This window comes from Eutrigla gurnardus (genome assembly GCF_963514095.1).
Source record: "Eutrigla gurnardus genome assembly, chromosome: 1".
Taxonomy (NCBI): domain Eukaryota; kingdom Metazoa; phylum Chordata; class Actinopteri; order Perciformes; family Triglidae; genus Eutrigla; species Eutrigla gurnardus.
The window spans coordinates 23,761,903-23,789,745 of record NC_139915.1 but is presented as its reverse complement, the minus strand read 5'-3'; the positions used below and the strand labels follow the sequence as shown (position 1 = coordinate 23,789,745).

The 27,843-nt window shown below is 41.9% G+C and overlaps 1 protein-coding gene across 2 annotated transcripts in view; it reads left to right on the top strand.

Moving 5' to 3' along the window:
- myo5aa (myosin VAa) overlaps positions 1-26,154 on the top strand; it is a 46,147-nt gene extending 19,993 nt beyond the window's left edge. The window contains exons 8-42 of one of the 2 annotated variants that reach the window (XM_084034948.1): positions 608-715; positions 951-1,057; positions 1,267-1,532; positions 1,666-1,747; positions 1,870-2,010; positions 3,239-3,364; positions 4,419-4,502; positions 7,338-7,490; positions 7,845-7,942; positions 8,118-8,204; positions 8,673-8,781; positions 8,904-9,115; positions 9,286-9,442; positions 9,708-9,947; positions 10,050-10,298; positions 11,515-11,608; positions 11,701-11,846; positions 12,044-12,157; positions 12,326-12,460; positions 12,744-12,800; positions 12,988-13,215; positions 15,110-15,207; positions 15,403-15,459; positions 17,499-17,579; positions 18,808-19,006; positions 19,999-20,064; positions 20,512-20,605; positions 20,715-20,864; positions 21,195-21,349; positions 21,517-21,606; positions 22,947-23,097; positions 23,200-23,482; positions 23,569-23,743; positions 23,872-23,952; positions 24,055-26,154. In XM_084034948.1, coding sequence (XP_083891074.1) covers positions 608-715; positions 951-1,057; positions 1,267-1,532; positions 1,666-1,747; positions 1,870-2,010; positions 3,239-3,364; positions 4,419-4,502; positions 7,338-7,490; positions 7,845-7,942; positions 8,118-8,204; positions 8,673-8,781; positions 8,904-9,115; positions 9,286-9,442; positions 9,708-9,947; positions 10,050-10,298; positions 11,515-11,608; positions 11,701-11,846; positions 12,044-12,157; positions 12,326-12,460; positions 12,744-12,800; positions 12,988-13,215; positions 15,110-15,207; positions 15,403-15,459; positions 17,499-17,579; positions 18,808-19,006; positions 19,999-20,064; positions 20,512-20,605; positions 20,715-20,864; positions 21,195-21,349; positions 21,517-21,606; positions 22,947-23,097; positions 23,200-23,482; positions 23,569-23,743; positions 23,872-23,952; positions 24,055-24,207 — 4,826 coding nt within the window. In that variant the 3' untranslated portion in view covers positions 24,208-26,154. The remainder of the gene's footprint in view (positions 1-607; positions 716-950; positions 1,058-1,266; positions 1,533-1,665; positions 1,748-1,869; positions 2,011-3,238; positions 3,365-4,418; positions 4,503-7,337; positions 7,491-7,844; positions 7,943-8,117; positions 8,205-8,672; positions 8,782-8,903; positions 9,116-9,285; positions 9,443-9,707; positions 9,948-10,049; positions 10,299-11,514; positions 11,609-11,700; positions 11,847-12,043; positions 12,158-12,325; positions 12,461-12,743; positions 12,801-12,987; positions 13,216-15,109; positions 15,208-15,402; positions 15,460-17,498; positions 17,580-18,807; positions 19,007-19,998; positions 20,065-20,511; positions 20,606-20,714; positions 20,865-21,194; positions 21,350-21,516; positions 21,607-22,946; positions 23,098-23,199; positions 23,483-23,568; positions 23,744-23,871; positions 23,953-24,054) is intronic. The other variant, XM_084034949.1, reaches the window with a different exon arrangement.
- The last annotated feature ends 1,689 nt before the right edge of the window (positions 26,155-27,843 follow it).

Sequence of the window (27,843 nt, the reverse complement as noted above, 5' to 3'; positions counted from 1 at the left end):
ACACACACACACACACACACACACACACACACTCACTCACTGCTGGCACTGTCACTTACAGCCACTCGGCATTCACTCTCTCACTCACTTTATCTCTCTCTCTCTCTCTCTCTCTCTCTCACACACACACACACACACACACATGCACACACACACACACACACACACACACACACACACACACACACACACACACACACAGCTGCTGTCTTTTCCTCTCCTGCCGACTTCCTGGCTCACTAAATGGGGTGGTTGTCACAGTCGTGTCAGTGCCTCTCATTGCCAGGAAACCAGTCATGCCTCAATTCAGTGTAAAGTGTGCATAAAGAAACCGATTATCAGAAAGTTGAGCTAACATCACTCTTACACAGAAGTGTTCTTTCTTTTTATTGGTGCTTCTTTTTATAAAGTTTCTGATTAGCTACAATCATACATTGTGACATTGTGAAATCACAAACCGTTCCATTTATTAAATAAGGTTAATTCCCAGTGCAGCTCTTCATGATAAATTAGGATGCAGTGATAGTTTTAACCACGTTGCACACGGTAAAAGTGCACATATTTCATGTTTCCTTAATTTATTCACCCTCTCTGTGTCTCCACTCAGGCAGTGCAAACGACTTCTTGTACACCAGGCAGGGCCGCAGCCCTGTTATTGAGGGTGTGGACGACACCAAGGAGCTGTCCACCACTCGCCATGCCTTCACGTTGCTCGGTAACGTCCACATCACCACATAAAAAAATAAACAAACATTGAAACGTGTCTGTTAAATGTACACATTGTAACTGAATGAGAGTATGGAATTATTTAGAATAAACACTTTGTGGTTATATTTCCCTGCTCTTTGAATTTGGGGATAGTTTAATAAAGTTTGGGCATGTTATAGTGAGGGTTAAAGAGCGTCACAACTCACTAAGGAGGGTTTTTCTATTTGTGTTTTGACCTGCAGGTATTAACGAGTCCAATCAGATGGGTTTGTTCCAGGTTTTGGCTGCAATTCTACATCTGGGAAATGTGGAGATAAAGGACAGAGACTCAGACAGCAGTGTCATTGCAGTGAGGAGAATATTTATACTGCAGTACTGATTTTCAAGTTTAAAAAGATTACATGATTTTTTTCTTTACAATGTTATATCTGTAGTTATGGGATGGCCTCTATTGGGCAGAACATTTAAAAATAAATATTATGCCGGGCCAGTTGGAGTAGAGGAGTAAGTCAGTGCTAATGCATATAATCCACCTAAAAAACTGTATTTTCCCTGTAGCCCAACAATCGCCACCTGACAGCATTCTGTGAGTTGGTGGGCGTGACCTACCAGGACATGTCCCAGTGGCTGTGTCACAGGAAGCTGAAGACAGCCACAGAGACGTATGTCAAGACCCTCCCCCGCCTGCAGGCCACCAACGCCCGTGATGCGCTGTCTAAACATATATACGCCAAGCTCTTCAACTGGATTGTGGAACACGTTAACAAAGCCCTGATCACCAATATAAAACAGCACTCCTTCATCGGGGTCCTCGATATATATGGGTACGTCTGAGCATTCGCCTGTCTGTGTGGGGGTAACACAGCGTACACCACGGGTGTACAGTAGTGAAGTCAATTCCACTGACTTTCCCTAGCAATGTTCCATCAGTTTGACTTCTCTGTTCTTCAACTCAAGGTTTGAGACATTTGAGATCAACAGCTTCGAGCAGTTCTGTATCAACTATGCCAATGAGAAACTTCAGCAGCAGTTCAATATGGTGGGCAGAATGCATTTTACCTGTTGGAGTGCATGTTATATTTACACATGTGAAATGGTGTTTTCTTTAATTGTTGGTATACATCTTGATTCCTGTCTGTCTGTCTGTCTGTGTGTGTGTAGCATGTGTTTAAGCTGGAACAGGAGGAATATATGAAGGAGCAGATCCCCTGGACTCTGATTGACTTCTATGACAATCAGCCCTGCATCAACCTCATAGAAGCCAAGATGGGCATCCTGGACCTGTTGGACGAGGAGTGCAAGGTACAAGTCCACTAAAAAATATTTCACAAGCTTAGAATATACAGCTACATAAGATACAATATAACAATAACATACTTGATGACTTGTGAATACTATTGGTGGAATAAAAACTTCCTCAAAAATGTAAACAAGCAGGTGCATAAAGTGAGTCTGTGCTGCATACTGAGCAGAAGCTTGTGGGTTGTTGTTGAACCTCTCGGTGACAACCTTCCACCCGTTCACACCCACTTTCTGCTTTACATATTTTGACAGTCAGTGCCTCCCACCTAGTGTTGGGCAGTAATATTAATACTCTCCCCAGTGCCTAGCAGTGTAGGGAATTATAATTATTATTATTACAGTAGTAGTACAATAGTAATCCAAGTTAACACTGGGTTGAATTACTAGAATGCAAATTGGCTTTTGTGCCAGGTAAGCCTATGTTACGATGCAGCAATATGCATCTTCGCATCGCATTGAGTTGAACTTTGGTGAAATTTGATGCAAAAATCACCTCAGAAATGCCAATCGCAAGGTGGTAGGGTACTTTGTGGTCATCTCCATGCACACTTTGTCTTATGATTCATGAACGTGCTACAGCTATACTTGGAAAATGGCTGGGTGAAGAAGAATATCGATCAGCAGGTGTTGATGATTATTAAATATTACACTTCCTGAGTAACTTGCCCAACACAGTTCCCACAACACACTAGACCCGAATCTCCGAATACCTATGCTTATAGTTTACATCAGGAAATGATTGGTGCTTTGAGCTTTGGTTGCATGTATATGAAATTTAGAGTTATTTGAGTGAATATGTAGGTTGCAGCCAGTGTAGTGTAAAGGCAGTGCTCATATCTGTACTATGGACACATTTTCTCAGCTCAGCCAATTCATGAACAATGCTGACTAATCTCTCTGTGGCTCTTAGCCACTGCAAGGTCATTTTACAAGCTGTTGACATTTGAGGTGGTCCACATTGCTAAATACAGTAAGTGTCGGCTAATGCAAACACAAAGTGGACATTTGGTTTGACTTCTTGCTGAAGAAATATAAGGAAAAGATTTTGTCCTCATGTACTGCAAAACCGGGGAAAAAAGACACCCTTGTAAGGTGTAATGTCATCCAATAACTGCAGTATCTTAAATTACTTAAAAGGTTAATTTCTTTGTCTCTCACTCTGTTAAGAAGCAGATGGTTACATACATATTTGATAGTTTTCACCATGTCTTCTCCCCATCAATACCAGATGCCCAAAGGTTCGGATGATTCATGGGCTCAGAAACTCTACAACACCCACCTTAAGACCTGCTCCCTCTTTGAGAAGCCACGCATGTCCAACCGCGCTTTCATCATTCAGCATTTTGCTGACAAGGTGGGTTTGATGGTGTTTGCTTCATGTCTGCACAGTGAGGAGTTAAATTAATTTAAATTTGGTTCCTGATTTTTGCTGGAAAACTAATGGCAGGTGCCCTTGTAGCTCAATATGCAGCACTCGGGGATAGATTGGCTGCAGTTGCCTCTGCAGTGCAGGAGTTATTTTTAGGATGGCTGGAGGATGGATCACTTTTTTATTATCATTGTTTTCAGACAACAAAGCAGTTCTTCTGTGAGATGTTTAGAGCGTATGTCTGTTTGACTAGTGTAATACTTTAGTGTTTCATATCCTGTAGGTGCTGTATGACACATAGTTATTTTTAATGTCTGTTTTTAGACCCTCAATATAAGGTTACAGATAAACTTGGTCAAGGTCTAAAGCGGGCTTTCCCATGAGGTCTCCTGAAATTAAAATGGGACCAAACATTTACAGAGATTAATTTTGGTGCATTTAAAGGCACATGTTCATGTCTTCACATGAGCTACAAGGTCAATCTGAGATAGAAACGTCTATTTTATAAATGTACCCCAAACATTAGGACAGTAAATACACACGTTTTATTGGGAGAGGCTATTTGGTAACACCTGCAGGAATGTGATTAAGAATACAAAAACACAAGGGAGGGAGGGTAAAAAAACGCACCGTTCAATGACAGACAAACCTAATAGTGGGATTGTTGAACTGTTGACCACTGTTGAATACAGGTCTGCTAATTATTAGAGACATAGAAGAGCCAATCATCTGAACATATGCCTTGACCATTGAGTAGCCTGCCTTATTTCTTGTATAAAATGAATGTTATCGCTTTGAATAATAAAGAAATATCCTTCATATCTATCAATTAATCTATATATGTGCCTATATATGTGCAAAACCAACAGAGCTGAATACATGGCCCAAAAGCTGCAATCCAAATCCAACCATGGGCTTGTGGAACCGTTGTACCACTAGTAAAGTAGCAGTGTCTCATCAGAAATGGAAGACCTGGATAAATCCCAGTGAAACGTGGCCCTCAGGTTTTGTAACAAAGTGCTCTCTTGTCGTCGAGCAGGTTGAATACCAATGTGAAGGATTCCTCGAGAAGAACAAGGACACGGTGAACGAAGAACAGATCAATGTGCTGAAGGCCAGCAAGGTGAGGAGCACAGACGCACATCTACATTATCCTCAGTCGGTTTATTGACCAGAAGTTCCACCTGAAGGCTCAGGGAAGCAGCGCCCTCCTCTGGTCATGTGGAGATAATGTTGAAGCCATGTGATGACAAATATTCGATCCAGATATATGGTCAAAGAGGATTTAGGTTTTATTTACCGGTATACATAATGGACAAAGCTGAGTACAAACACACACACACACACACACACACACTATGATGCAGTGTTTTCGTCCAAAATGCTCAAATTGACCATCGATTATTCTCTTATAGACATCAACAAGAGCAGAATGGGGTAAGGGTTGAAATACTGTTTGCTCTAACCTCTAACACAATCACTTTACACACACACACTCACACTCATGCTCAAGGACATATAGTCTTAATGTTGCCAGGGAAATGAGATTTAAACAATTGGGATTAAATGGTAAAGAGCGCTTAATAAGATTTAGTTTAATTAACTTTGGTTTTACTTCCTTGCTAAGCTTATCCCATCATTCTCTCTATGCGTTTGTGTGTGAGAGTATGCACATGTTTTCCATCTAGCTGACTGTTTGCTCAAACCACGAGGAATACGTCAAATGTTAACGGGAAGGAAACATTTCTAGTCATTAATTTATTCATCTAGTATTTAATCTTTAATCACAAGACATTGGAACCCTCCCTCACCAGTCAGGGAATGACTGCAAATTATTCTGTAAATATTTAGGAGCTATCTGTTTTCATTGCATCAACATGTTAACATGTAAAATAAAAAAAGAGGTAGAACATCCTCCCTATGAGGTGTGGAAGCAGTTTTGTTTTTTTGTGATTCCCCTTTAAATAAACAGAGAAAGGCTTGAATGATGTGTTTTCTAAAGCTTGTGCTGTTGATATGCAGTTCATTACAACAGGGTCCTATTTTTGTAGACAATCATTTCTTTCATTTCTGATCAAATTGTATTTGTCAAAGTAATTGCTGAGACTTGGGAACAGGGTGACATCGCTACAGCAAACCATGGCAAGACATGTCAGACAATCACGCAGGCTGTAAAAGTGTTACCAGCTGAGCTGAATGTTTACATTTGACCTTTCACCTTAATTTCTTTCCCAAATAAGTTTGGCTAACTTAGAGGGTTTCTTTAAAACTTGTCTCTTTAATGTGTCTAGCCACAGTGGACTTGTTTTTTTGCACTGCCTCTTAAATCCCAGCTCTTAGCAAAACGCCAAAAGCTAAGAAAAGAAAACTCAAGTTTGTATACCGGTAAAATACTTCCTCTCAATTTGTGTTCAGTTAAATACTCCAGCGTTGTAATGGCTCCAAAGAGTACCTACATTGAGACTTAGGAGACACACAGTGCATTCAAGACATTCCCACGATGCAGGGATTTCCCACGATGCATTGCAATTCCAGGAATGTGATCAAAATGATGTCGGATCACATTCCACCACAGACATGCTTTATAGCTCATGCAGGCTTGGAGCTCAGTGGAAATGCATCCCAAAGTGTTCGGGGAAATAAATCCTCATCCCATCATGTTCTTTCCATCCATTTCAGCCTCATCGTTAGTCTGCCTGGTTTTATGTTCTAGGTTTGAATCTTAGTTTTATAGTTTTTGATGGGTCGATGATGATTTTGAACTTGAGCTGTGGGTTTTCTTTCCATTTAATGTCATTGTGTTTCTTTTTGTTACTTTGTCTCCATATGTTGTCTATGTATGTTTGGTTCTGTCCTCATCATGACAACCCTTCCCTGCCAGCAGAAGGTAAACAGAGGCGTTCTTACAACGCTGGTCTGCCTGTAGCTCTTCTTTTAGCTCTTTTTTTTTTTTCTCTTCCCTTTCTCATCTTTCTTGAGTTATTATCACTCTAACAGCACTGAGGAGATTGAAGTTGTGTGTGTGTATATGCTTTTGTTTGCTGCATGGGGAGCACTTAAGGCACTCCGGGAGGAGAAAAGGGGGTTGTGACATAAAAACAAGGGACAAAGGAAGAAGGATATTTTTATGTTTTGAGAGTGATGCTGAGAGCGAGCAGCACGTAAAGCCTTTGTGGCCGTGGCAGATTTCCCTGCTTAATGACGCTGGCAAGATAGAAGCAGCATGGCAGCGCTCTGAGCACAGCAGGAGGACCAGAAGCTGCCCATAACACAGCATCCTCCTCATATAACCTCTTTGTTATATGGAACATGACTGATGTGTGTGTGTGTGAATGTGTCATACATAATTTATGTCAATACGCCATGGCAAGATAATGCCATGCAGTCATATATGGCCACTGACTATTGTCATATATGACAAAACATAACCTTTCATTATTTTTATTGGCTTTTTAAAACAAACGTTCTGACTGCGAATGAGTTTAACAAACACTAATCAACAAATCAAGCAATATTTACTCACTTTTCAATTCACACGATCCAGCAGCTGTCTTTATGTGAAAATATTAGTAATAAGTCAGTCTCATGTCAAACTATCCCTAGAATCTATTACTAGACTCGATTACTTGATTATGCTGGAAATTTAAAAATGTCATCAACATCCTGGTTTTTAAGTCACATTATGCAGCATCGTGAAAAATGCTCAAATGCTTTGTAAGACTGTGTGCAAGAGGTAAGACAAATATATATGCATGCCATGTGATGTAAGAAGAGACTGCTAGAAACTGCAGCTACAGCTCATTAGTATATTTTGCTGCACTGAATCTTAATTTAACAGTCCTTCCAGCGCAAAAATGCTTCGTGGTTAACTTATTTTTCAGTAAATCAATATTGCCTGCAGTGTCTTATGCTGCCATCAGCTGTTCTGTTTTGACTGGAAATGGGCTGCTGTTCCCAGTTTCCTCTGCTGGTGGCGCTGTTCCAGGACGGGGAGAAAGCCATCAGTCCCACTGGCCAGGCCCCTGGCACCGGAGGCCGGACCCGCCTCAGCATCAAACCTGACAAGGGCCGTGACAAGAGCAGAGAGCACAAGAAGACTGTTGGCTGCCAGGTTGTTATCTCTTTCATAATTAGACAGTGAGCTCTGGTCCAGGACATTTTGGTAGATATCAGATCACTGTTATATATATTGTTATATATTTTGGTCTAGATTTGTTGCAGCTACGGAAAAATTAGGAAAGAATGACACGCTTTCAGTATGTTTTGAGAGATATCTCTTATTTCTTAATCTATAGATTTGAAGGACATTATCTCTGTTTAATTATTTTTATACTGATTAAAATGCTGCAAACGTGCAAACAGCATGCAGTCATTATATTGATTATCCAAAGATGCATTTTCCACATGTGCTTAACATAGAAACTACAAAATAAGTGATGATGGTGATGATTGTCTTCTCTTATAGTTTCGTAACTCGCTGCAAATGCTGATGGATACTTTGAACGCAACCACTCCGCACTATGTCCGCTGCATCAAACCCAACGACTTCAAGATGGCCTTCTCGTGAGTCGTCTTCTCTGTTTATGAAAAACTCATGCATGTTTTCAAGTAAATTGTTATTCTTGGGCATCATGATATGATTTTATTATTTATTTTCTGTGCTCTAGATGTATTCATATTCTTAGCTCAGCAGTAATTCAGGGTAGCCATATTGACTGTGGTTTTTGGTTGCTTGCAGGTTTGATCCTAAACGTGCAGTGCAGCAGCTCAGAGCCTGTGGTGTCCTAGAAACCATCCGCATCTCTGCTGCAGGTTTTCCATCCAGGTACTGATGCATCCCAGGAACACTTCTGCTGTTTCCCATTAACTCTTGTTTAATATGCGTTGTTTCTGGGCAAAAGGCAAATTAAGTTAAGTTGCAGTTAAGTTACTCTGTATGTACCATATAGATTCTAGTTTTGCTTCTCTTACCAGTCTCCTTAATGCATTTTACATAGATATAATGCTGAAAATCTTGTGACTCAAGCAGAACCTAAAAACATGCATATTTGAAGGTACAACATTTTTCCCACGAGAAGTTTGGGAAGGGAATGAAGAAGAGAAAACAAAGTATTAAATTAGGATTTAAGGCAGGATTGATTACCATACAGGAATATATATGAACACATTTTACCACTTGACACCACAAACATGCATTGCATCTTGTAGTAGTGAGTATTTAAATATGTGATACTAAAGAATGAGAGGTTTAGGTCATGGCAGCCTGACAACTGTTTTTCTGTGCATGTCTCAGATGGACATACCAGGAGTTTTTCAGCCGCTACAGAGTGCTGATGAAGCAGAAGGACGTATTGCCTGACAAGAAGTTGACCTGCAAAAATGTTCTGGAGCAACTGGTGCAGGTCAGGACTATGAGAGTTTTTATTTGTTCTGCTCCTTTCTCCCTCTCTGCAAAAAAACCCCCAGTAGTCTGACATAGTACAACACTGTCTTACTCCTGGTCTCTGCTCCTGTCTTCCTTCAGGACCAGGATAAATACCAGTTTGGTAAGACCAAGATCTTCTTCAGGGCCGGCCAGGTTGCCTACCTGGAGAAATTGAGGGCAGAAAAGTTGCGTGCTGCCTGCATCCGCATCCAGAAAACCATCCGCTGTTGGCTGGCGCGCAAGAAGTATCTGCGCAAGCGCAGTGCTGCCATCACCATCCAGAGGTTCACGAGAGGATACCAGGCTCGCTGGTGAGTCTGCTGAACCTGATATGCAGCCATTAAAACGGAAAAATCACATGCAAAGACATTTGACCGATAATTGAATATGACAATGCTGGGGAGAAAACACATTTTTTTTAGAAGTTATGAAAGTGTTAAATACATGTTAGTTGAGACGGGTATATCTTGGGTTTCCTCAGCCTGGCCAAGTTCATGCGACGCACGCAGGCGGCCACCGTCATCCAGAAGTACCAGCGGATGTGCGTGGAGAAGAAACGTTACAGGCAGAAGCAGGCTGCCGCTCTGGTCATGCAGACAATCCTCAGAGCTTACATGGCCCGGCAGAAGTACCAGGCGGTAAGACGCATCACAAAATGATGCAAAATATATGCATCTTATCTAGTCCTTTTCTTACTAAGTCCTCAGATCCAGCTTTCTTTCAAGAAGAAATCAATAAAACAATTCTCATACTCGTGGTTCAGTTATTGCCCTATTCTGTCTTACTGACTCACTTTTACAAAAACTATAACAATAGAACCACACAAGTGGGAATATTACAGAAAGGAAATATTTGGCTCTTATCGCTCGCTCTCTCCTTCTACTTTAATGTCTCTGTCTGTAGTTGCTGCGGGAGCACAAGGTGGTGATCATTCAGAAGCGTGTTCGTGGCTGGTTGGCTCGGTGCTGGTACAAGCGCTGCCTCGTCTCCATCGTCTACCTGCAGTGCTGCATTCGCAGGATGAGAGCCAGACAAGAGTTGAAGAAGCTGAAGATCGAGGCTCGCTCAGTGGAGCATTTCAAAAAACTCAACAAAGGCATGGAGAACAAGATCATGCAGCTGCAGAGGAAAATCGACGAGCATGTGAGCTGCCCACTTTTTTTTTTTATCTTCACGTATTGATTTGTTTTGGTCATTTGGGTGTTTGACTTGACCCTGGTTTCGTGATCTGTCCCGTGCCTCCAGTCCAGGGAAAACCGGTCAGTCAACGAGAAGCTAGTTTCTCTGGAGACTACCTACACAACAGAGAGCGAGCGAATGCGTGGTGAGCTGGGCCGGCTGCGCGGGGTGGAGGAGGATGCCAAGAACAAAGGCAACCAGGTTTCCTCGCTACTGGAGGAACTGGAGAAACTGAAGAAGGAGCTGAGTTCCACACAGAAGGAGAAGAAGACCATCGAAGACTGGGCGGAAACCTACAGGAACGAAATGGAGAAAGTAAGACAGGCTCCACATACATGCCTGTAGTTGTCTTGGTCCTCCTGTACTACAGGATATGTGTTTTTCTCTCTTTCCCTTCTCTTTTATTCCCATAAAACCTCCTCTGTATTCTCTCATCCACTTAGATTGTTGATTTTAGTGAGACTGTCCCTATCGAAATTCCTTCAAATAAAAGTCAAAAGTTCAATAGGAATAGCTCAAAATTAGTACAATCTCCCATAGTTTCCTTAAAATATATATCACATACCGGTATATACATTTGCACAAATATGCATATTGGTACCAGAAAACAGTTTCCCCCCAATTCAGGAACCAGAGCGAACCAGGGGGAAATGGGCACATGGTGGGCTCAGAGGGCAGAGTTGCTCTGGGGCAGGTGAGCACAGGAGATAGAATAGTATGCTAGTGAGGTAGCCATTGAACTGTGTATGTGTGTGTCTGTCTGTGTGTGTGTGTCTGTCTGTCTGTCTGTGTGTGTATACTATGTGTTAGGGATGCACGATATTATCGGCAAGGTATCGTATCGGCCGATATTGACGTTAAAATGTACAGATCGGATATCGGATAACATGCCGATATATTAAACCGATAAATAAAGACTGCTACTTCCATGATTAAATCAGATTAAATGCCCGAGGGCGCGAGGACTGCGTGCGCAGCGCGACATGACACATCACCTACGTCAATTTGCAGCAGAGCGAGGGAGAAGTTCAAAATGTCAGCAGTGTGGAAGTTTTATAAGGTGTTGGAAACAGATAGCAAAGTTTGTATTTGCATAGATTGTTCAGCGTCTGTGATGCGACGAGGAGCCAAGACGCATTCTTTTAACACCACAAACTTAATTGTCCATTTGAAGAACCGTCATCTGGAACATTAAAACGAGTTTGTACACGGTCCCCAGTCGGAGGTATTGGAGGTATCGGTTATCGGCCAAATGAGTTGTAAAATATCGGCATATCCAATATCGTGCATCCCTACTATGTGTTATTTCTTTCTTTTTAGTGTTTTGTCTTATATTTTATGTTCTTTTGTCATCAAATAACCCAGGAGATTTTTCTTAATGCAAAGGTCTTATTTTGAGCATCTTTTGAGAATTCAGAGTAACGTGATAAATGACAGATGTGGAAAATGAATATATCAGTCACATTTAATTCTGTAATGTGGAGCATGTGATTTAAGGATTTAATTTGCTAATGTGTGTTTGTGTGTGTAGATGGTCTCGGAGCTGAAGGAGCAGAACGGCTCGCTGAAGAAAGACAAGGACGACTTGAACAGGTCGATTCAGGAACAGAGTCAGCAGATGACAGGTGTGAAAACATCTCCACATTAATCCTCCATCTAGTCATGCAGAAACATGTATATTTTTTAACTGCTTCTTCTTTATGTATTGTCCCATCAGAGAAAATGGCCCGTTCAATAGCGGCGGAGACTCAGCAGCTGGAGACAGATCTGAACGAGGAGCGATCTCGCTACCAGAATCTCCTGACCGAACACCTTCGCCTCGAGGAGAAATACGACGACCTGAAGGAGGAGATGGTTTCCTCGGTAAGGAAATACTTCTGAGATGTTGAATCAATTTATGAACATGACTAGACTTAATTTTAATCTGAAAACACAAAACGCATTACCACAACAGCAGAAAGCAATCTGTCGGTGATATTCAACACTTTCCTGCACTTACAGTCCGAAGGCGTAGCAGGGAGAACTAAAGTGAAAAGTCTTATTTTCTCTCTGATCTGTAGAACGTCTCCAAGCCTGGCCACAGAAGAACAGACTCCACCCACAGCAGCAACGAATCAGAGTACACCTACAACTCAGAGTACGCCGAATTGGAAGAAGGTTCCCGTGCTGCCGAAGTAAGAAAGTTGGCATTAAGTATGGTCACATTTAACAAGAGGGAAAATCCAGAGTTTTATTGTTAGTTGCTGACGTTACAGGGGCTTTTCATTTAAAAAAATATAACAATTTATATATATTATTTAATGGGGGAAAATGCTCTTTCCTGACATGTCTTTGTCGTGCAGGATGTTACACGAGGAATAGACACTTCGCTGACTCTCAAGCTGCAGAAACGTCTCACGGAACTGGAGCAAGAAAAGCAGTCGCTGCGCAACGAACTGGAAAACAAAGAGGACCAGTTCCAGCGGGCTAGAGCCAGGGTACGGATTATATGATAAATATATGTAATATGAGCTCTCATTCTAGTCTATTAACCCATGGTAAAGCTTTGTAAAGACACAGTAATTCTTGTAAAGCACCTTAAGAAAAGCTTTTTTATCCCATAATATACAAGCATGTAACAACCCCATATAAATACAAATAATAACCTTTGTTTACCTTTAATATAGGAAGAGGCTTTTCATCGTTACATTTCCTTGTCAGGCCCCGTTCGGCCTTGTTTGTCCCAAACACCCCTTCATCTCATTTTACTCCTTGTTTCAGGATGACGTAGAGTTTAAAAAGGCTCGTGGGGCAGAGTTGGAGTACGAGTCCCTGAAGGTAAGCTGTCAGAGGAGTGTGAAGTAGAAATGGAACACCAGCACATATTCTCACTGTTTCCAGAGTTGATCTGAAACCAGATAACTCTGTTTATTACAGTAGCTCCTGCCATGGCTTTTGATAGCCTTATTTGGTGCTTGTCATTATAATTTTGACCCCAACAACACTGAATCTTTTCACTTCACAGCGTCAGGAGCTGGAGTCAGAGAACAAGAAACTGAAACATGACCTGGCAGAGATCAGGCAAAGCCTGCTGGGAAATGCAGCTACGACTGCCGGGGCGCCGGGCTCCCCAGCTTACAAGGTGCTCCTGGAGCAGCTCAACTCCTCCTGCGAGGAGCTGGATGTTCGTAAGGAGGAGGTGCTGATCCTGCGCTCCCAGCTGGTCAGCCAGAAGGAAGCCATGCACCACAAGGTAGAGGAACATTATACTGTCTCTGTTTTCTCAGTATTTAAAGAGGGAAAGTGCAACCTTCACCACTGCTCAAATGGAAATGAGCCAAGGATCCTGAAAAGCCTAGTATATGGCCAATAGTCATCAACATGTAGTTAAACATTTAGGCTCTGTGGTCACATGATGCTGTTGTTCGTTCACAAAATGAAGTTAGGTTAGGTGGATGGTACCCTGCTTGATTGCACCCACCTTCTTACATGTGTGTGCTATGTTTTCACCCACGTCTAATTCTCTGTTTGTCTATTTGTTAACACAGTATCTTAAAATATCAAGGGATCTGGCCAATTTTTTAAATGTTTTCTTTTTACATTGTGCCAGTGATCTTAATATCAGATTTCCACCATTATTTGTTTTTTTGTCATTTGAACCGTAGGAAGTTGTTGATTTAGGGTCACATTATTCTTCACACTGTATGTAGCTATTTTTCCTGCACCGTCAGTGAGTCTAACACTCCTGTCTCCACCTTCTCTTCTCCATCCATGCTTTCCCACAGGATGAGAAGGTACAGTTTAAAAACTGCATCACGCATGATTATTTTACACTTTTTCCATGGTTTGTCTTGCATGTAAAACCTCCTTTGTTAAGAAATGTGATCACCAATCAACTCGGGTTGCTCTACCTCCTAAAAACAAGATAGGAAAAATGTAGCAGAAGTATTTCTAGTGGTTGTTCAATGATGGAGATTTCTTATTTTGCACCAGCAGCTGCTAATTATTAATTATTATTAAGAGTTATAGAGAGTTGAGTTAAAGAAAAGTTTTCATAACATCAACAATAAAATATACATTTTAGTCGGTACCTTAAAATTAAAAGAAAGATGTTGTGATTTTAAACAGGCTTTACTTTAACTTGCTCTTCTCCTTCTGCAACCACCAATATGTCTTTTTCCACCTTCACATGCCAAATGAAACAAGTTTAGTCATATTCTTGGGGAAATATGCGAAATCAGGAACACTACTTTGAACAATAAATGAATGATTTGTAACGCCGTGAGAGCGTTCAAGGGTGAAATTTCTCTCAGAAGACTGACACCAACCAGCATTGGAATCATAACAGGGGACTAAATCATGATCAGACGTGAAACCCAAACTTATAAAGAACTTAAGCTTTGACACAAAGTGAAAAAGGACCACAAAATAAGCATTCTTGCTTTTAGAGGCTCTACACTCACACTCCTCTCCAAGCTGTTTGATTATCTCATCTGTCTCGTCGTTTGTCCGGGTGAATGGATGCATTTACTAAAAGCCTTGTAAGAGAGTTCTGCTTAGTGGCCTAGTGGCTTAGTAGTTATTTACAGCAGCCAGTTTGCATCCATCCTTGTGAACACTGTCTGTCATACATTCACAGTCCAAGGATGGACGTCGCTCCAAACTAAAAAAATAATTTGAATTTGCAGCCTGTAGATTTCTACAAACAGGACACAGCGGTCATTTTGAAATTACTTAATAAAGTGTACTTTAGACAAAATTATACAATTATGACTCGGGTGTGACTCTTTCATGCTAAAAACGGCGGTCACATTTTGATCAGAAGTGACCTTTAAACCCTTGTTACTTATCAGCTCAGCACCCTTTTTATTCTAAATTAATACCACCGCTGTGAAGACACTGCTGATGTTGAAACATCACTTGATGGCGTTTTCTCCTGCGGCTCCAACTGGCTGATGATTGTGAGAGCGTCAGTCAGTGTGTGTCGACCCCACACATGCTGACTGCCCACAGGAGTGAAAAACACACGTTTATGAAAACCATCACTTGTCTTTGTCTGAGAACTGGTTCAGTTGTCGCAGCCCACTATCACTGTCATTTTTTATTCTATGTGATTTATCCCTCGTTCCTTGTTTACCTTTCTCCAGGAGACTATGACCGAGCCTTCTGTCTACGCTGATGTGTCCAAACTGAAGGACGCCGATGAACTCAAGCAAGCTTACGTAGGCCTCAAGGACACCAACAGGTACTTTGTTACAGTCAGTTCTTCTCCCGATATCGTGGTCTTCACATTCATCAATGTTGAATTCAAGCACCTGAACCCTATCATCTATCGTTTGTCCAAAATGTACATTTTACCAAGCTCTCGCCCCATTGCTGATATAACTATGGGGAATGTACAAGAACTGTGTGTTTGTGAACACTGCCTTGTCCTGTGCAGATCTCCCAGGTTCATGCGTAAGCCAATGGAAGTCAGTGATCTCCTGAGTAGGCTGAGGTAACCAAAGAGACGTGGCCTATGCATCATGGAACGGAGCATGCATGGCCACGCGGATGCCAGAGGGGTTGAAAATGTTATAAATTACTGATATTACAGCTGACTCTACGCCGTAGTGCTAATGAAAGCCTGGGTAGCTTTTGCGTGGCGTTTTCTGCCCTAACAGCATGTCAAATAATGTAGCCGTCGGTTTAGGACTTTCTCTTGCTCCTGATAGACTGTGTTTACCAGTATTTAAATTCAAGGAATGTGTCTTTAGGATTCACAGGTTTGCATGGGGATTTATAGTAGCATGAACAACATCGGAGTCTCTTAAATTGAAGGGAATTTCTGTATTCCCTCAAAAAAAGACACATGGCTGTTTTCAGAGGCTTCAGCAGCCCGGGGCTGTTTTTGTTTTTGGAGATGCTGCAGAGCTGTATATTTACAGTGCAGTGTTTACAAAATGTGCAGCATGAAAGCATGGAAATGTCTGAGCTAAAAAAATTGGGGGGAAGTTTTAGATGTAATCTTCAGTTGTAGTTTAACCTATATTACCACATAGATTTGCTACACAACTTCCTCCCACACTGAGTTTTCAGCAGTGATAGGTGGGATGCTGTTGTCGGAGGCCTCCGGTCTCCACTTTATGGATTTAGTTTTCCATAAATTTGGCATGGAAGTCCAATTATTTTCTCTGTTTGTTGAAGCAGAAATGCACAGTGCACATTGAGGAACTAACTTTCATTTTCAACGCATCGTGCTGTCCACAATGTATATGTTTGTGTATATATTGTGTGTGTATATATTGTGTGTGTATATATATATATATATATATATATATATATATATATATATATATATATAGCATACCAGTGCAGTGAGTTCCCCAAAAAGGTGCACTATGCATCACTGCCTTCATCCCTCTGTTTCTCCCATGTCGCTCCTTTTGTCGCCTTCTTTGTTCACACACTGACATAAGAGTGGGGAATATTTCATACACAGCAGGTTACAATCAGACAGTTAAGCACTCCACCACTGTTGCAATCAGCAGTGCAGTGAAAAAAGTAATTAAAAGCGCAGATAAATTAACATCACAGTCCGTAACCACTTTATCTTTAATATGAATTCATTTGTATCGGTTCGTATTTGCGCTGTTGCACTCTGACGTACTTCCGCTGTGTGCACACAATTGCGGATGTCATCATGGCTTACTGTAAAAGTGTCTATACAGGCATTGGTTTAAAATTGAGGCCGTTTTATAACCAGTTTCTTGTAGTAATATTTGGAGCCCAGACTTACTTTTTATATTGGTCTCACTGGAGTGCCTAACTTTTTCATTTAGGTGCACTCAAAATGTTTCACTGCTCCTTTTAGCACCGCAATAATAGGCCTACACCTTTTATACCTTTTGCTGAGACGCTGGGGGCGGTTCTTAAAACTACGTCCGGCCGGACCGCCCGCTTCGTAACACCGGCTTACGGCGCAAGGGTAGACGGGCGCAGCAACTTTCTGTATGAAAAAACGATCGACAGTTCTTCATTTTTGACGCTCAAGTCACTCTGCTTGATTACGTTTTCCACCAACATTCACCGAATAAGAGACCAGGGTCCGAGCCAATCAAAGACAGATCAGCCAATCAGAGGTCCGCCCCTACTCTGCCTCTGATTGGCTAGGACTGTGGTATTTCTTTTCCGCTGTATGCTGGTGGGGAAAAATCAACACGCTGCACACACAAACAGACGTGCTCAATGTTAGGCCGGTGGGACCAAGGAAAATATTTAGTCACTGGATTTTGGTCCCACGGGCGCCCAAAATAGTCGCACTCTGGAGCCACCTGAAGGTAGATAGAAACACGTTTTCATGCACAGTCACATTCAGTACACCTCAAACACGCGTCGCATCTGATTGGACGGAGTCTTTACATGTACACACGCAGTCACCTCAGATAAAGAGAAGAAGGCATATTATCGTTGCACATCTCTACCCCAACTCAGCCATCACACATTTCTCTTTTTGTTATTGCGTGTTCATGTTCCCTTGTGTTGTGTGTCGGTCAGATCTGCCGCTCCAGACTTCCATAAGCTGAATGAGGACGGAGAGCTGTGGCTGGTTAATCAGGGCTTAAAGGAAACCATCAGGTGGAACTGTGTTCCAAACACAAGCTTCATTCTTGATACGTTTGCCTTCTCACAGGAAAGGATGTGTGCTGCTGTTTTTCTTCATTCACCTAGTTTCTGTCAGTTTTTTTCCTCACATCTATCTTTGAATTTATATTTAGGACATGTAAGACTGCTTGTGATTTGGTTGCTGTGACTTAGGAGTCCTCTCCACTACATACTTTTTAAAGATTAAAATATATTAAAAAAGTATAAATAAAATTCCCCACAGATGTTGCCTAAAGTATACTAATTTATACACCTTTTTGATTAGATTTCTCCCATTGAATTTACAAAAAAACAAAATGCTGCAGAATTTGTCTTCCTCTAACCTTGTATTACTTGCTTATAATGAAGTATGTTAAATGTTATCGCTTCTTGTGACATACTCACATTAATATTCACTGCAAAGCTTGCTTCATACAGTGTTCACAATGCATTATACATTTATGCTGATATCTTCCACTGATGCTAGATGGATTAGATTTGCTAAAAGATCAGTTGTGTTTCACAACTAAAATCTTTCTTATGTACAAGTAGTTTAAGCACAATAAGAAGAAAATCTTGTCCCTGATAAAACGAATCCTAAGAATTGTTCTCAAATGCATTACTTAATACTTTCTCCTTTTGCTCATTCTTTGCCAGTTTCTCTCTTAAAATATCACATGAAGATGAAGAAGAACCTGTAATTATTTCAGAGCGTTAGATTTCCACCTATTAATACGACCACAGCACTAACTGAATGTCAGTCAACTAATTGCCACATTACTGATATAATAATGTGAAGCAATCCATGAACGTTTTGGGAAGCAGGTCCTCCCTCCCTCCCTCCCTCTGAAGCAACAAACTCGGCCTCTGTCAGCTCCACCTGTTCCATTGCACATCTGACCTCTGATCCCAGACTTGGCCGGATCCAACTTTTCAATGATTATGAGTTGGTAGAATTAAAGAATGTGTTCAGAGAGGCTGGGCCGTGGGCTGCTGGTCGTGTCTGTACAGCATGCTGCTGTCCTGCGTCACCACACTGTGGTGAAAAGCTCATTCTCTCACTGTTTTTGGGTTCTTTCACTCACACTATAATACTGATTTAGTCTTCCTCACTTCCTCCCAACATACCTTTTCTCTTCATCTTCTATCTCCTTCCTTGTTTACCACCTCCTCCCTTCTTCTCCCCCCTCTGGTCTCATCTCCTCACCTCCCTCCCCCATAGGTTACTGGAGCACCAACTGCAGACTCAGCGGAGAGGCTACGACAACGAGGTGGAGTCGTTGCGTGGCGAGCTGCAGAACGTCAAGGAGGAGAACAACCGTCAGCAGCAGCTCTTGGCTCAAAACCTCCAGCTGCCTCCAGAGGCCCGAATCGAAGCCAGTCTGCAACACGAGATCACCCGGCTCACCAACGAGAACCTGGTACGCTGCAACACACACACAGACACATACGGGCTGAGGAGGCGTAGTACCTTCAACCTCAGATTATGCAAAGAGCACAACAGCAACAGCTCACATGTACAAATACAAACATGGACAGAAGCCCATACATACAGATTAAGGTTAAGAAATAAAATGTGTAGGTAAACAGAATGGACCTCTAAAGCTCACTAATTAGCTATAGCATATTGTGTTTGTTTTAAACAATGCCAAGGCTGAAGTGTAAAAATGGCGATTCACACCAGAATGTGTCTTGGATGGGAGCAGGAACGTCCTGGCATCTCAATCTGTAAATCTGTTACACATATTACTGCCTCCCAATTGCTGCAAAGATGCAAAGAATGCAATGGTTGCTGCTTCACCACACTTTGCTGTTGTTTGATCTGAGCTTATTATTGAGCTGTAAAGCAACGAAAAAAAATAACGAACATTGATCATCATTTCTCAAGAGTATGCAGACTTTGGGGACCATCTCCACTGAGCAGATATGGCAGGATTAGTGTTTATCATAGTCCTTTATACAAGCGGCATAAAATACAAATATATATAGTGTAAAAAAATAATGTAATTAAGGTTTATGGGAAGTGCTGTGTTGTTCTGCTGTGCATCCAGAGCACAGTGAATGAGAAATAAAGGTAAATCCTTCCCACTGAATGCGTTTAAACCAGAATCTGCTCTATATCAACAACAACACACACATACACACATTTGGGTGATTTTAGGTGTTTCTCAAAAACAGGTGAAAATATAATTTAGAACATCAACTATACAGTTACTATGTAGAAATGCAGTTATTGCAATTGTTTGAAAATGAAAAACTACCTGACGATTCTGATCTACGTGATTTCATGACCTCGATAATGTGTTGGTGTGGATGTCACTGAATCTGTTTGGGTTGGTAGTTTCATTCCCACTTGAGCCATGCATACAAAAACCAAAACACACTCATTTGTGTGGACGGTGTCACCTGACAGGAACTCCTGGCTGAAGACCCCACAGCATCCCGGGAGGCTCGAGTCATCATTTTGCGACGGATGGTTGTATGTAGAGTGTGTGTGGGTGCGTGTGTGTGTGCGTGCATGCATGTGTGTTTGCATGCGTTGGAACTAACTGAGGTTGGGTGTTTTGAATGGAACAGCGCTGAGTGTCGCTCTAACTCTCCGTGGCGGCGTCTTCTAACTCACAGCGGAGCAGCTCTGCACCTTTTTCTTGTTTCTAACAGCCAGCGAGTCCCGCAACTTCTCTCCCTCTGAAAAAGCAATCAGCACAGCAGCTGTTATGTTGATCACCCCAACCCCCTCCGTTTGTTTGTCTCCAAGATTTTGGTCAATGCAAAGCTGATTTTCTAAAATGTTTTGTTATTACCACTGGAGGGCATCAATGTGAAGCAGTCGGAGAAGTCAGAGGCTTGCCGTTTGTCCTCACTATTCTCTTTTCTTTCTCTTTTCATCTGTCTTTCCATCACTCCAACCCTTGGCCTGTTTCAGGATCTCATGGAGCAGCTGGAGAAGCAAGACCGAACCATCCGCAAGCTCAAGAAGCAGCTAAAGGTTTACTCCAAGAGGATCGGAGAGATGGGAGGTATGGGAGAAATCATCGATCAGTAGAAGCTTGAGAGCCTGTACATATGTGTGTTGGAGTGCTAGCAGACGGGATATTGCCTGACTGTCATGTCTTGTTTGTCCTCCAGCGGGTCAGACCGAGGGACAGACGTCTCCAGGACAGATGGTGGAAGAGCCGATTCACCCTGTCAACATTCCCCGCAGGGAGAAAGATTTCCAAGGGATGCTGGAGTACAAGAAGGAGGATGAGCTCAAACTGGTCAAGAACCTCATCCTTGGTAAGAACTCATTATGAAGAGGAAGAAGCAACAGGTGGAAAATTTGAGAAAAAATAGTCATCAAAAATATATTATTATTAAAGGACCTTTTTGGTGTCATTCCTATGTGGTTGACAAAAAAAAAGGTGCCCCTCCTCTCCGGCTCAATAAGCGAGAGAGAGAGAGAGAGCAGCGGTGGTCGAGCAAGATGATGGCGACAGTGCTACCCACCACACCACCGTGCAGCCCAATCTAAAAAGCATCTGTAGAAAATGAAGCTTCGTATGACTGCAGAAACGTTCCTTTTCTTATGTCCATCACTGAATCCTTCCCTCCTCTTCCTGTCTCCAGAGCTTAAGCCTCGTGGTGTAGCCGTGAATCTGATCCCAGGTCTGCCAGCCTACATCCTGTTCATGTGTCTGAGACATGCAGACTACGTCAACGATGACCAGAAGGTCCGCACCCTGCTCACATCAACCATCAACAGTATTAAGAAGATCCTAAAGGTATGTATAGTGTAGATGTGTGGTGCCTGATTGATGATGTAATTTCTAAAATAATGTGTGGGATGTTTGACTTGGAGAGTGGAATAGAGTTACTGTATGACTATTACCAGTCATGTGGTTTACCGTCTTTGGTTTACTGACTCCGATTTGTTCTTCCCCTGCCACAGAAACGAGGAGACGACTTTGAGACGGTCTCCTTCTGGCTGGCTAACACCTGCCGCTTCTTACACTGTCTGAAACAATACAGCGGAGACGAGGTGACACTGATGCAATGCACACCATGATAGAAACTGTCTCGCTTACATGTGTCCACATTCATGAATAGGGCTTGTTAGACTCCATTGGGATTGTTTTTATGGGTTTTTGGTTGTTGTTGTAAATCTACCAACCAGTAGGGCAGTTAATGTAAATAATAATAAATAGTGATGGATTTTTTTAAATATTTGTTTTAAAAAAAAAAGTATTTATGCTGTTACTTATGATATAATGTAGTAATGCTATTATTAATATGAAATATCACAGGTTTGGAATGGAATAGTGTTTTTTAGTGATGTTATGGTTTGCGTCGAGGCTTCGAGGCATGTGTCGAGTAGTTCGGCTCCTCCCCCAACGAAGCTCCGTGTCGAGATCTGATTCACCTCGGCAAAATGACGTTGCTAATGACGAGCAAGGCGTCGCTTCGGGCTCCTGTTTCGCAATACAGGTTAAAAATTAGCGGGACATTTTGACTATACATATGCATCATACACAAATACTAATTGTGGGTTTATCATTATTCTTATACATCATTATTATAAAAACGGGCACAATATCAAAGCATTGTAGGTTCAAATCCAAGGTGGAATTGCAGTGTAGGCCTACCACTTATATAATATATCACTTTATCATTATTATTATACATCATTATTATAATTATTACTATTGCTGCTCATACTACAAAGAGGCAGTGGTGTAGTGGTTAAGAAGTTGGACTTGTTGTCAAAGTGTTACAAGTTCGAATCCAGTATTGAGTTGCAGTGACCCACCTCAATGGATCCATTACTTATATTACATATTATTATTATTATTATATATCATTATTATAAGTATTAATACTATCTCATGTTTCAAATAGGCAATGGTGGAGTAGTGGCGAAGGAATGAGACACATTATCAAAGTGTTGTAGGTTCAAATCCAGGTCTGAATATTACCGAATGACTTATTTTCTATCTCGAGTTCGGGAACTATTTATGAAAGGCACACTCACACACATTTATCACCAAGATGACTTTAATTCTCAAATGACTTGATGTTGTATCGGCACATGAAGCAAACATCTCATGTTAGGGTGACTGGAAACTCTTTTACTTTCTTCATAATTTCATTCACCACTAGGTGTCCCTAGCGTACTTATTTGAAGCTTTGGGGTCAAACCACTTTGGTGGTTCATCTGGCTGAGAGGCTTTGATGTTTCATGAGGCTTCATCTCACCATCACTAGTGTTTTTAATAAAGCGGTTAAGGAAAAGAGAGAAAAAATGTTCCTATCCTAACATGTAAAAATTATTTTGACTTTTTTTTTTAACCCCCCTATATTCTTTGTGTCCATGTGTCTCAGGCTTTTATGAAGCACAACACGCAGAGGCAGACCGAACACTGTCTGTCCAACTTTGACCTGGCAGAGTACAGACAGGTGATCAGTGACCTCGCCATCCAGATCTACCAGCAGCTGATTAAATGCATGGAGAACATCCTCCAGCCCATGATAGGTGTGTGTATGTGTGTGTGTGCGCGCTAGTATGCTACTTTAGATCGGATTTGCTTATATGCAATTACTATTACAATTACTTACAAAACGTACATCTCTGCAGTGTCTGCAATGCTGGAACACGAGACCATCCAGGGCGTGTCGGGGGTGAAGCCCACAGGTCTACGTAAGCGGACGTCCAGTATCGCCGACGAGGGCACCTACACCCTGGACTCCATCCTGCGGCAGCTCAGCGCCTTCCACTCCACCATGTGCCAGCACGGCACCGACCCCGAGCTCATCAAGCAGGTGGTGAAGCAGCAGTTCTACATCATCGGAGCCGTCACCCTCAACAACCTGCTGCTACGCAAGGACATGTGCTCCTGGAGCAAAGGCATGCAGATCAGGTACAGTGGGAGTTGTTACTGCTCAGACGGGAGCTCCAGGGTTTTTTGGTGTCTTTGGTCTTATGTGTGTCTGTCTGCATGTGCAGGTACAACGTGAGCCAGCTGGAGGAATGGCTCAGAGACAAAGGTCTTATGACATGCGGAGCCAAGGAGACACTGGAGCCTCTGATCCAGGCCGCTCAGCTACTGCAGGTGAAGAAAAAGACCGATGAGGACGCCGAGGCTATCTGCTCCATGTGCCTGGCCCTCACCACTGCTCAGGTAAACTGTCATTTATCACACCACATTCAAAGAAACCAGATTTTTAAATCATTGTTCTCAACCTCAGTCTGTTTAAAAGGTCGAGAGCCCCAGCCAACTGAAAGTAAAATGTTTTTTGTCTCTTCCAGATCGTGAAAGTCTTGAACCTCTACACTCCAGTCAACGAGTTTGAGGAGAGAGTATCAGTTGCTTTCATACGAACCATACAGGTAATTTACTCCCGATGGATCAATGACTCACCTGTTACCAAATGAAATTTAACTGCATCTGAATTATTTCCATCTCATTTGCTCTCTTCTTCTTCCCTTCAGACTCGCTTGCGAGATCGGTGTGAGAGTCCCCAGTTGTTAATGGATACGAAGATGATTTACCCGGTCACTTTCCCATTCAGCCCTTCATCGCTCGCCCTGGAAACCATCCAGATCCCCGGCTCACTCAACCTGGGGTTCCTCACCCGTGTCTAAACCGAGGCCCCACAGGACGCCAGCCATTTGATGTCGTGGCCACAGTTTGAATTTCAAGTTTAAATAAAAGAAAAAGAAAATAAAAAATTAGGATTTCTATTATAACAATTTTAGTGATTATGGCAAAAAGATTAAGTGAATCTCAAGGATCTTCTGATCTAAAACATGGTTTCCACTTCTCTGAAGAGATCCCCCATTCACAGACAGAATAATGAAACACACAAACCACACCGCATACTGAACTTTCAACATGCACCTGTACAATACTTGCATCCACTGAACGTACACATGAACGCCTACACCCACGTGCACCTTCTCTCTTATAGAACGCACACTCATGGTTGCCGCCGCTGGTTTAAATCTGGCTGCCATCGTCCATCCACTGCTTGTAAAAATGCTTGCCTCTTAGAGAAGCCACAGGACCAGAGCAATGCCTCCAGTACTCGCTCTCCATCCACACCTGGGTCTGTCATTGAGGCCTGGTTACCCCGGCTTCCTCCTCTGTGTTTCAACTATAGCTGTTAAGATAGTTCGTAATGTAGTCCGTTACTTTGGAAAAAATACAAACAAATCCAATCTTGTCATCGTCTCGTTCTCCGGTGAGAATGTATGTAGCCGTACACGGGGGCGGGGCCTAAAATGAAGACTCGCATAGAGGAGTAACTTGAGGAACCAGCAGTAACAATTTAACTTGATAGATTGTTGTCCAGATTGCGATGTTGGGTCGCTATTTAATAGGCAAAGTTTTCAAATAGGCAAATTCTGAGTCCCAGTACGAAGCCAGCCGCCATGTTGAGGTCACCTGGACCAGGCTTCCTTCTGCCACAGTCCGTTTACTCTCTGAACACAGTCAAGCCAAGACAGAACTCATCGTCTGTACTATATTATTTATACATATATAAATATGAATAATATATATCATGTATTTTATTTATTGTATTTACCCCCCCCCCCCCCCTTTTTTTTTTTTTTTTAATTAGAAGCTTTCTCTTTGCAGAAAACGTGTCCGATGTTTGAAGGCTGAGACTATGATTTCCCCAGATCAACAGCTTTGTAAAGACTAGTTTAGGTCCACCGTAGGCTATTTATGTCAATATCAGGTGAATTATATAGTAGAGTTTAGTTTAAGGCACAGATGAGATATCACTTTCTCATGATTCTCCTGCATTTCTGGCAGATGACGTGTAGCATGGGTTTGAACCGAGGAGAGATTTAGAAGGTAAGGGTTTTGACCTGCTGCAAACTATACTGTTTACAGCTGTGACCAGAGCTGAGCATCACAGGAAACACTGGCACAGAGATATTTACTCACACACACACACACACACACACTCCACTGCTTACTGCTGTTGTCACCAGGAGATCTCTTTCCTCCTTCTACTTGTCTTCTCTGGTCACAGGTCTAGTCAGAGCTTTGGAACTGTTTTACTATTATCTATATGAAACTATTTATTTCTGTATTGTAATTTTTCTTAAGCATCAAAAGTTATCTATATCGTGAAGCCATGTATCACTGAGCAGAATGGACAGAAAAAGGTTGGTCTTTTCTGTCCAGCTTTAAAACGGTGTCTTGTGGTTTATTCCTACACGAACACAAGCAGCAGCTTTGGGGCCCGATTCCATCTCCTACATGTCCACCCTATGCCTTCCTGTTGAGTGGCCAAGAAACCACACCAATGGGCCTTTTATTACACAAAACCATTAGTATAGGTGTAGTTTTTTTCCCCTCCCACATCTCAATTGCATAGCAGGGTGACTGACATTGAAAGATATGTTTGTCTTTTCTGTTTTAGTTCAGGTATCCAGAGATATTTGGCTGTTGGTGATGTTGCACCACACCCATTGCTCAGTATGGCTACAGTATGCTAAAATACCTGTACAGCATGCACTGCTGCTGCCGCCCGCACCTAACCTGCATGGGTTTGGCTTTACCAGCACTACCAGTTACCAAAAAGGAAGCTGCATGCTATTGTTGTTTTTGTTGTTGTTGCAGAGGTACCTTGGCTTAGCTGAGAGTCGTTGGATGAGTGTCCGGGAGTCTGAACGCTTTGTTACAAGAAGTCCTTTGTCCACATTCCCATGGTCCTCGCTGCCTCGTGTTTAGAACTTTTGCCCGTTTACTTCCTGTTGTGCCATTAGTATTAATTTGCCTCATGTGAACCTTTTTTGCTGAATGACCTTACTAGCTATTCATAAAGGTTTTTCACTTGGAATATTTTTTAAAGGGACAGTTCACCCCAAAATCCAAACTGCCTTTTTACCTAATTTGATATTTTCTAATCTAGATTTTACATTTTTGGCGTGAGCTTCCTAGATTTGGAGATATTTTCCGTAGAGATGTCTGCCTTCTCTTCAATGTAGTGGAATTATATGGCACTTGTGGTGTTCAAAGGGCCAAAAAATGTTAAAATCTGGTTCCTCAAGATAATCTACAGACTCATGTTTCATACATGAAACTGCGTGCAACAAGATGTGTTGTTTTCTTCAAAACTAGGCAACTCACGCCAAAACTATATTGATAAATAGCATTACAGGTGAGAGGAAAACTGTTTTTAATTCTGGAATGAACTGTCCCTTTTAAGGTGCTTACGTATATATAGGAGATTGTGAATGGTCACCAAAACTGGACTGAATACCTGTTTTGATTTAATGTTTAGTTTGAAACCGTCCTACCAAGGAAGTAAAGTGGGGGTTTTTTTCAGTACTGAGAGCCAGTGAACTTTCTGTCCCAGGCTCTGGTGGGTGTGTTGAGAAGTAAAGAATATTTTACCTTGGTAAAAATATGAGTCACAAACAAAAACAAATTGTAGGTGGAGTAAAGAGAAGTTAGTATGTGAAGTTGCTTCGTGTTGCACTTGTTTGAAAGTAAACAATTAGATATCGATATGCTCTCATTGGGACCACGTTATCAGTCTGTCTTTTGTTGTATATCGTTTGGATTAATGGGTCATTTAGAGTGGTTTGTGTAAACAGTACGTATCTGTGGCGAGGAAGACAGTCACTGAAGGAATGAATTAACCATATGAATGTTTCAAATCGTTAATAAAGTGTATGATAATTTTAGCTGCACATTGTTGGACAAAGCCTTATCTCAACTTTATGCTCTCTGAATGACTTCGACACATGATCAACATTGTGGCATTGTTTTTGTTTCTTTTCTGTCGGTGCAGTTGTTTTTCTCCACTGTAAAATGAGTATAAATTGTTAATTGTGGTCATTTTTGTTTTAATAAGGTGTCCTGCTGTCGGTGTCACAGATGGGTTGCACTTTTTTTAGACATTGCCGAGGAAGTCAGATAAATGATAGATGGACAAGGACTGTGAGATGAAATACATTTTTTTGTTTTCGACTCACTACTGAACTGCGGCCCATTAAGCTCCTCTACAACATTCCCTCTGCGAGTGGACGCTTCCCTTTCTTAATCAGTGATTTTTCTTCCTGTTTTATTAAATCTATCAGTTAATGCAAACTGCACTGTTGTATTGAGAGTTCAGAGTGGGAAGGCTGGCCTAGATCCAAACAAAGAAGAAAACACCACACTTCCATTCACAGTATTGAGCGGAGCTGCAGCGCCTTGTTCCCCTCGGGCTTCTCTCGGGCTCTCAGACAGGAGAACGCGTCATTCCTTCACTCTGC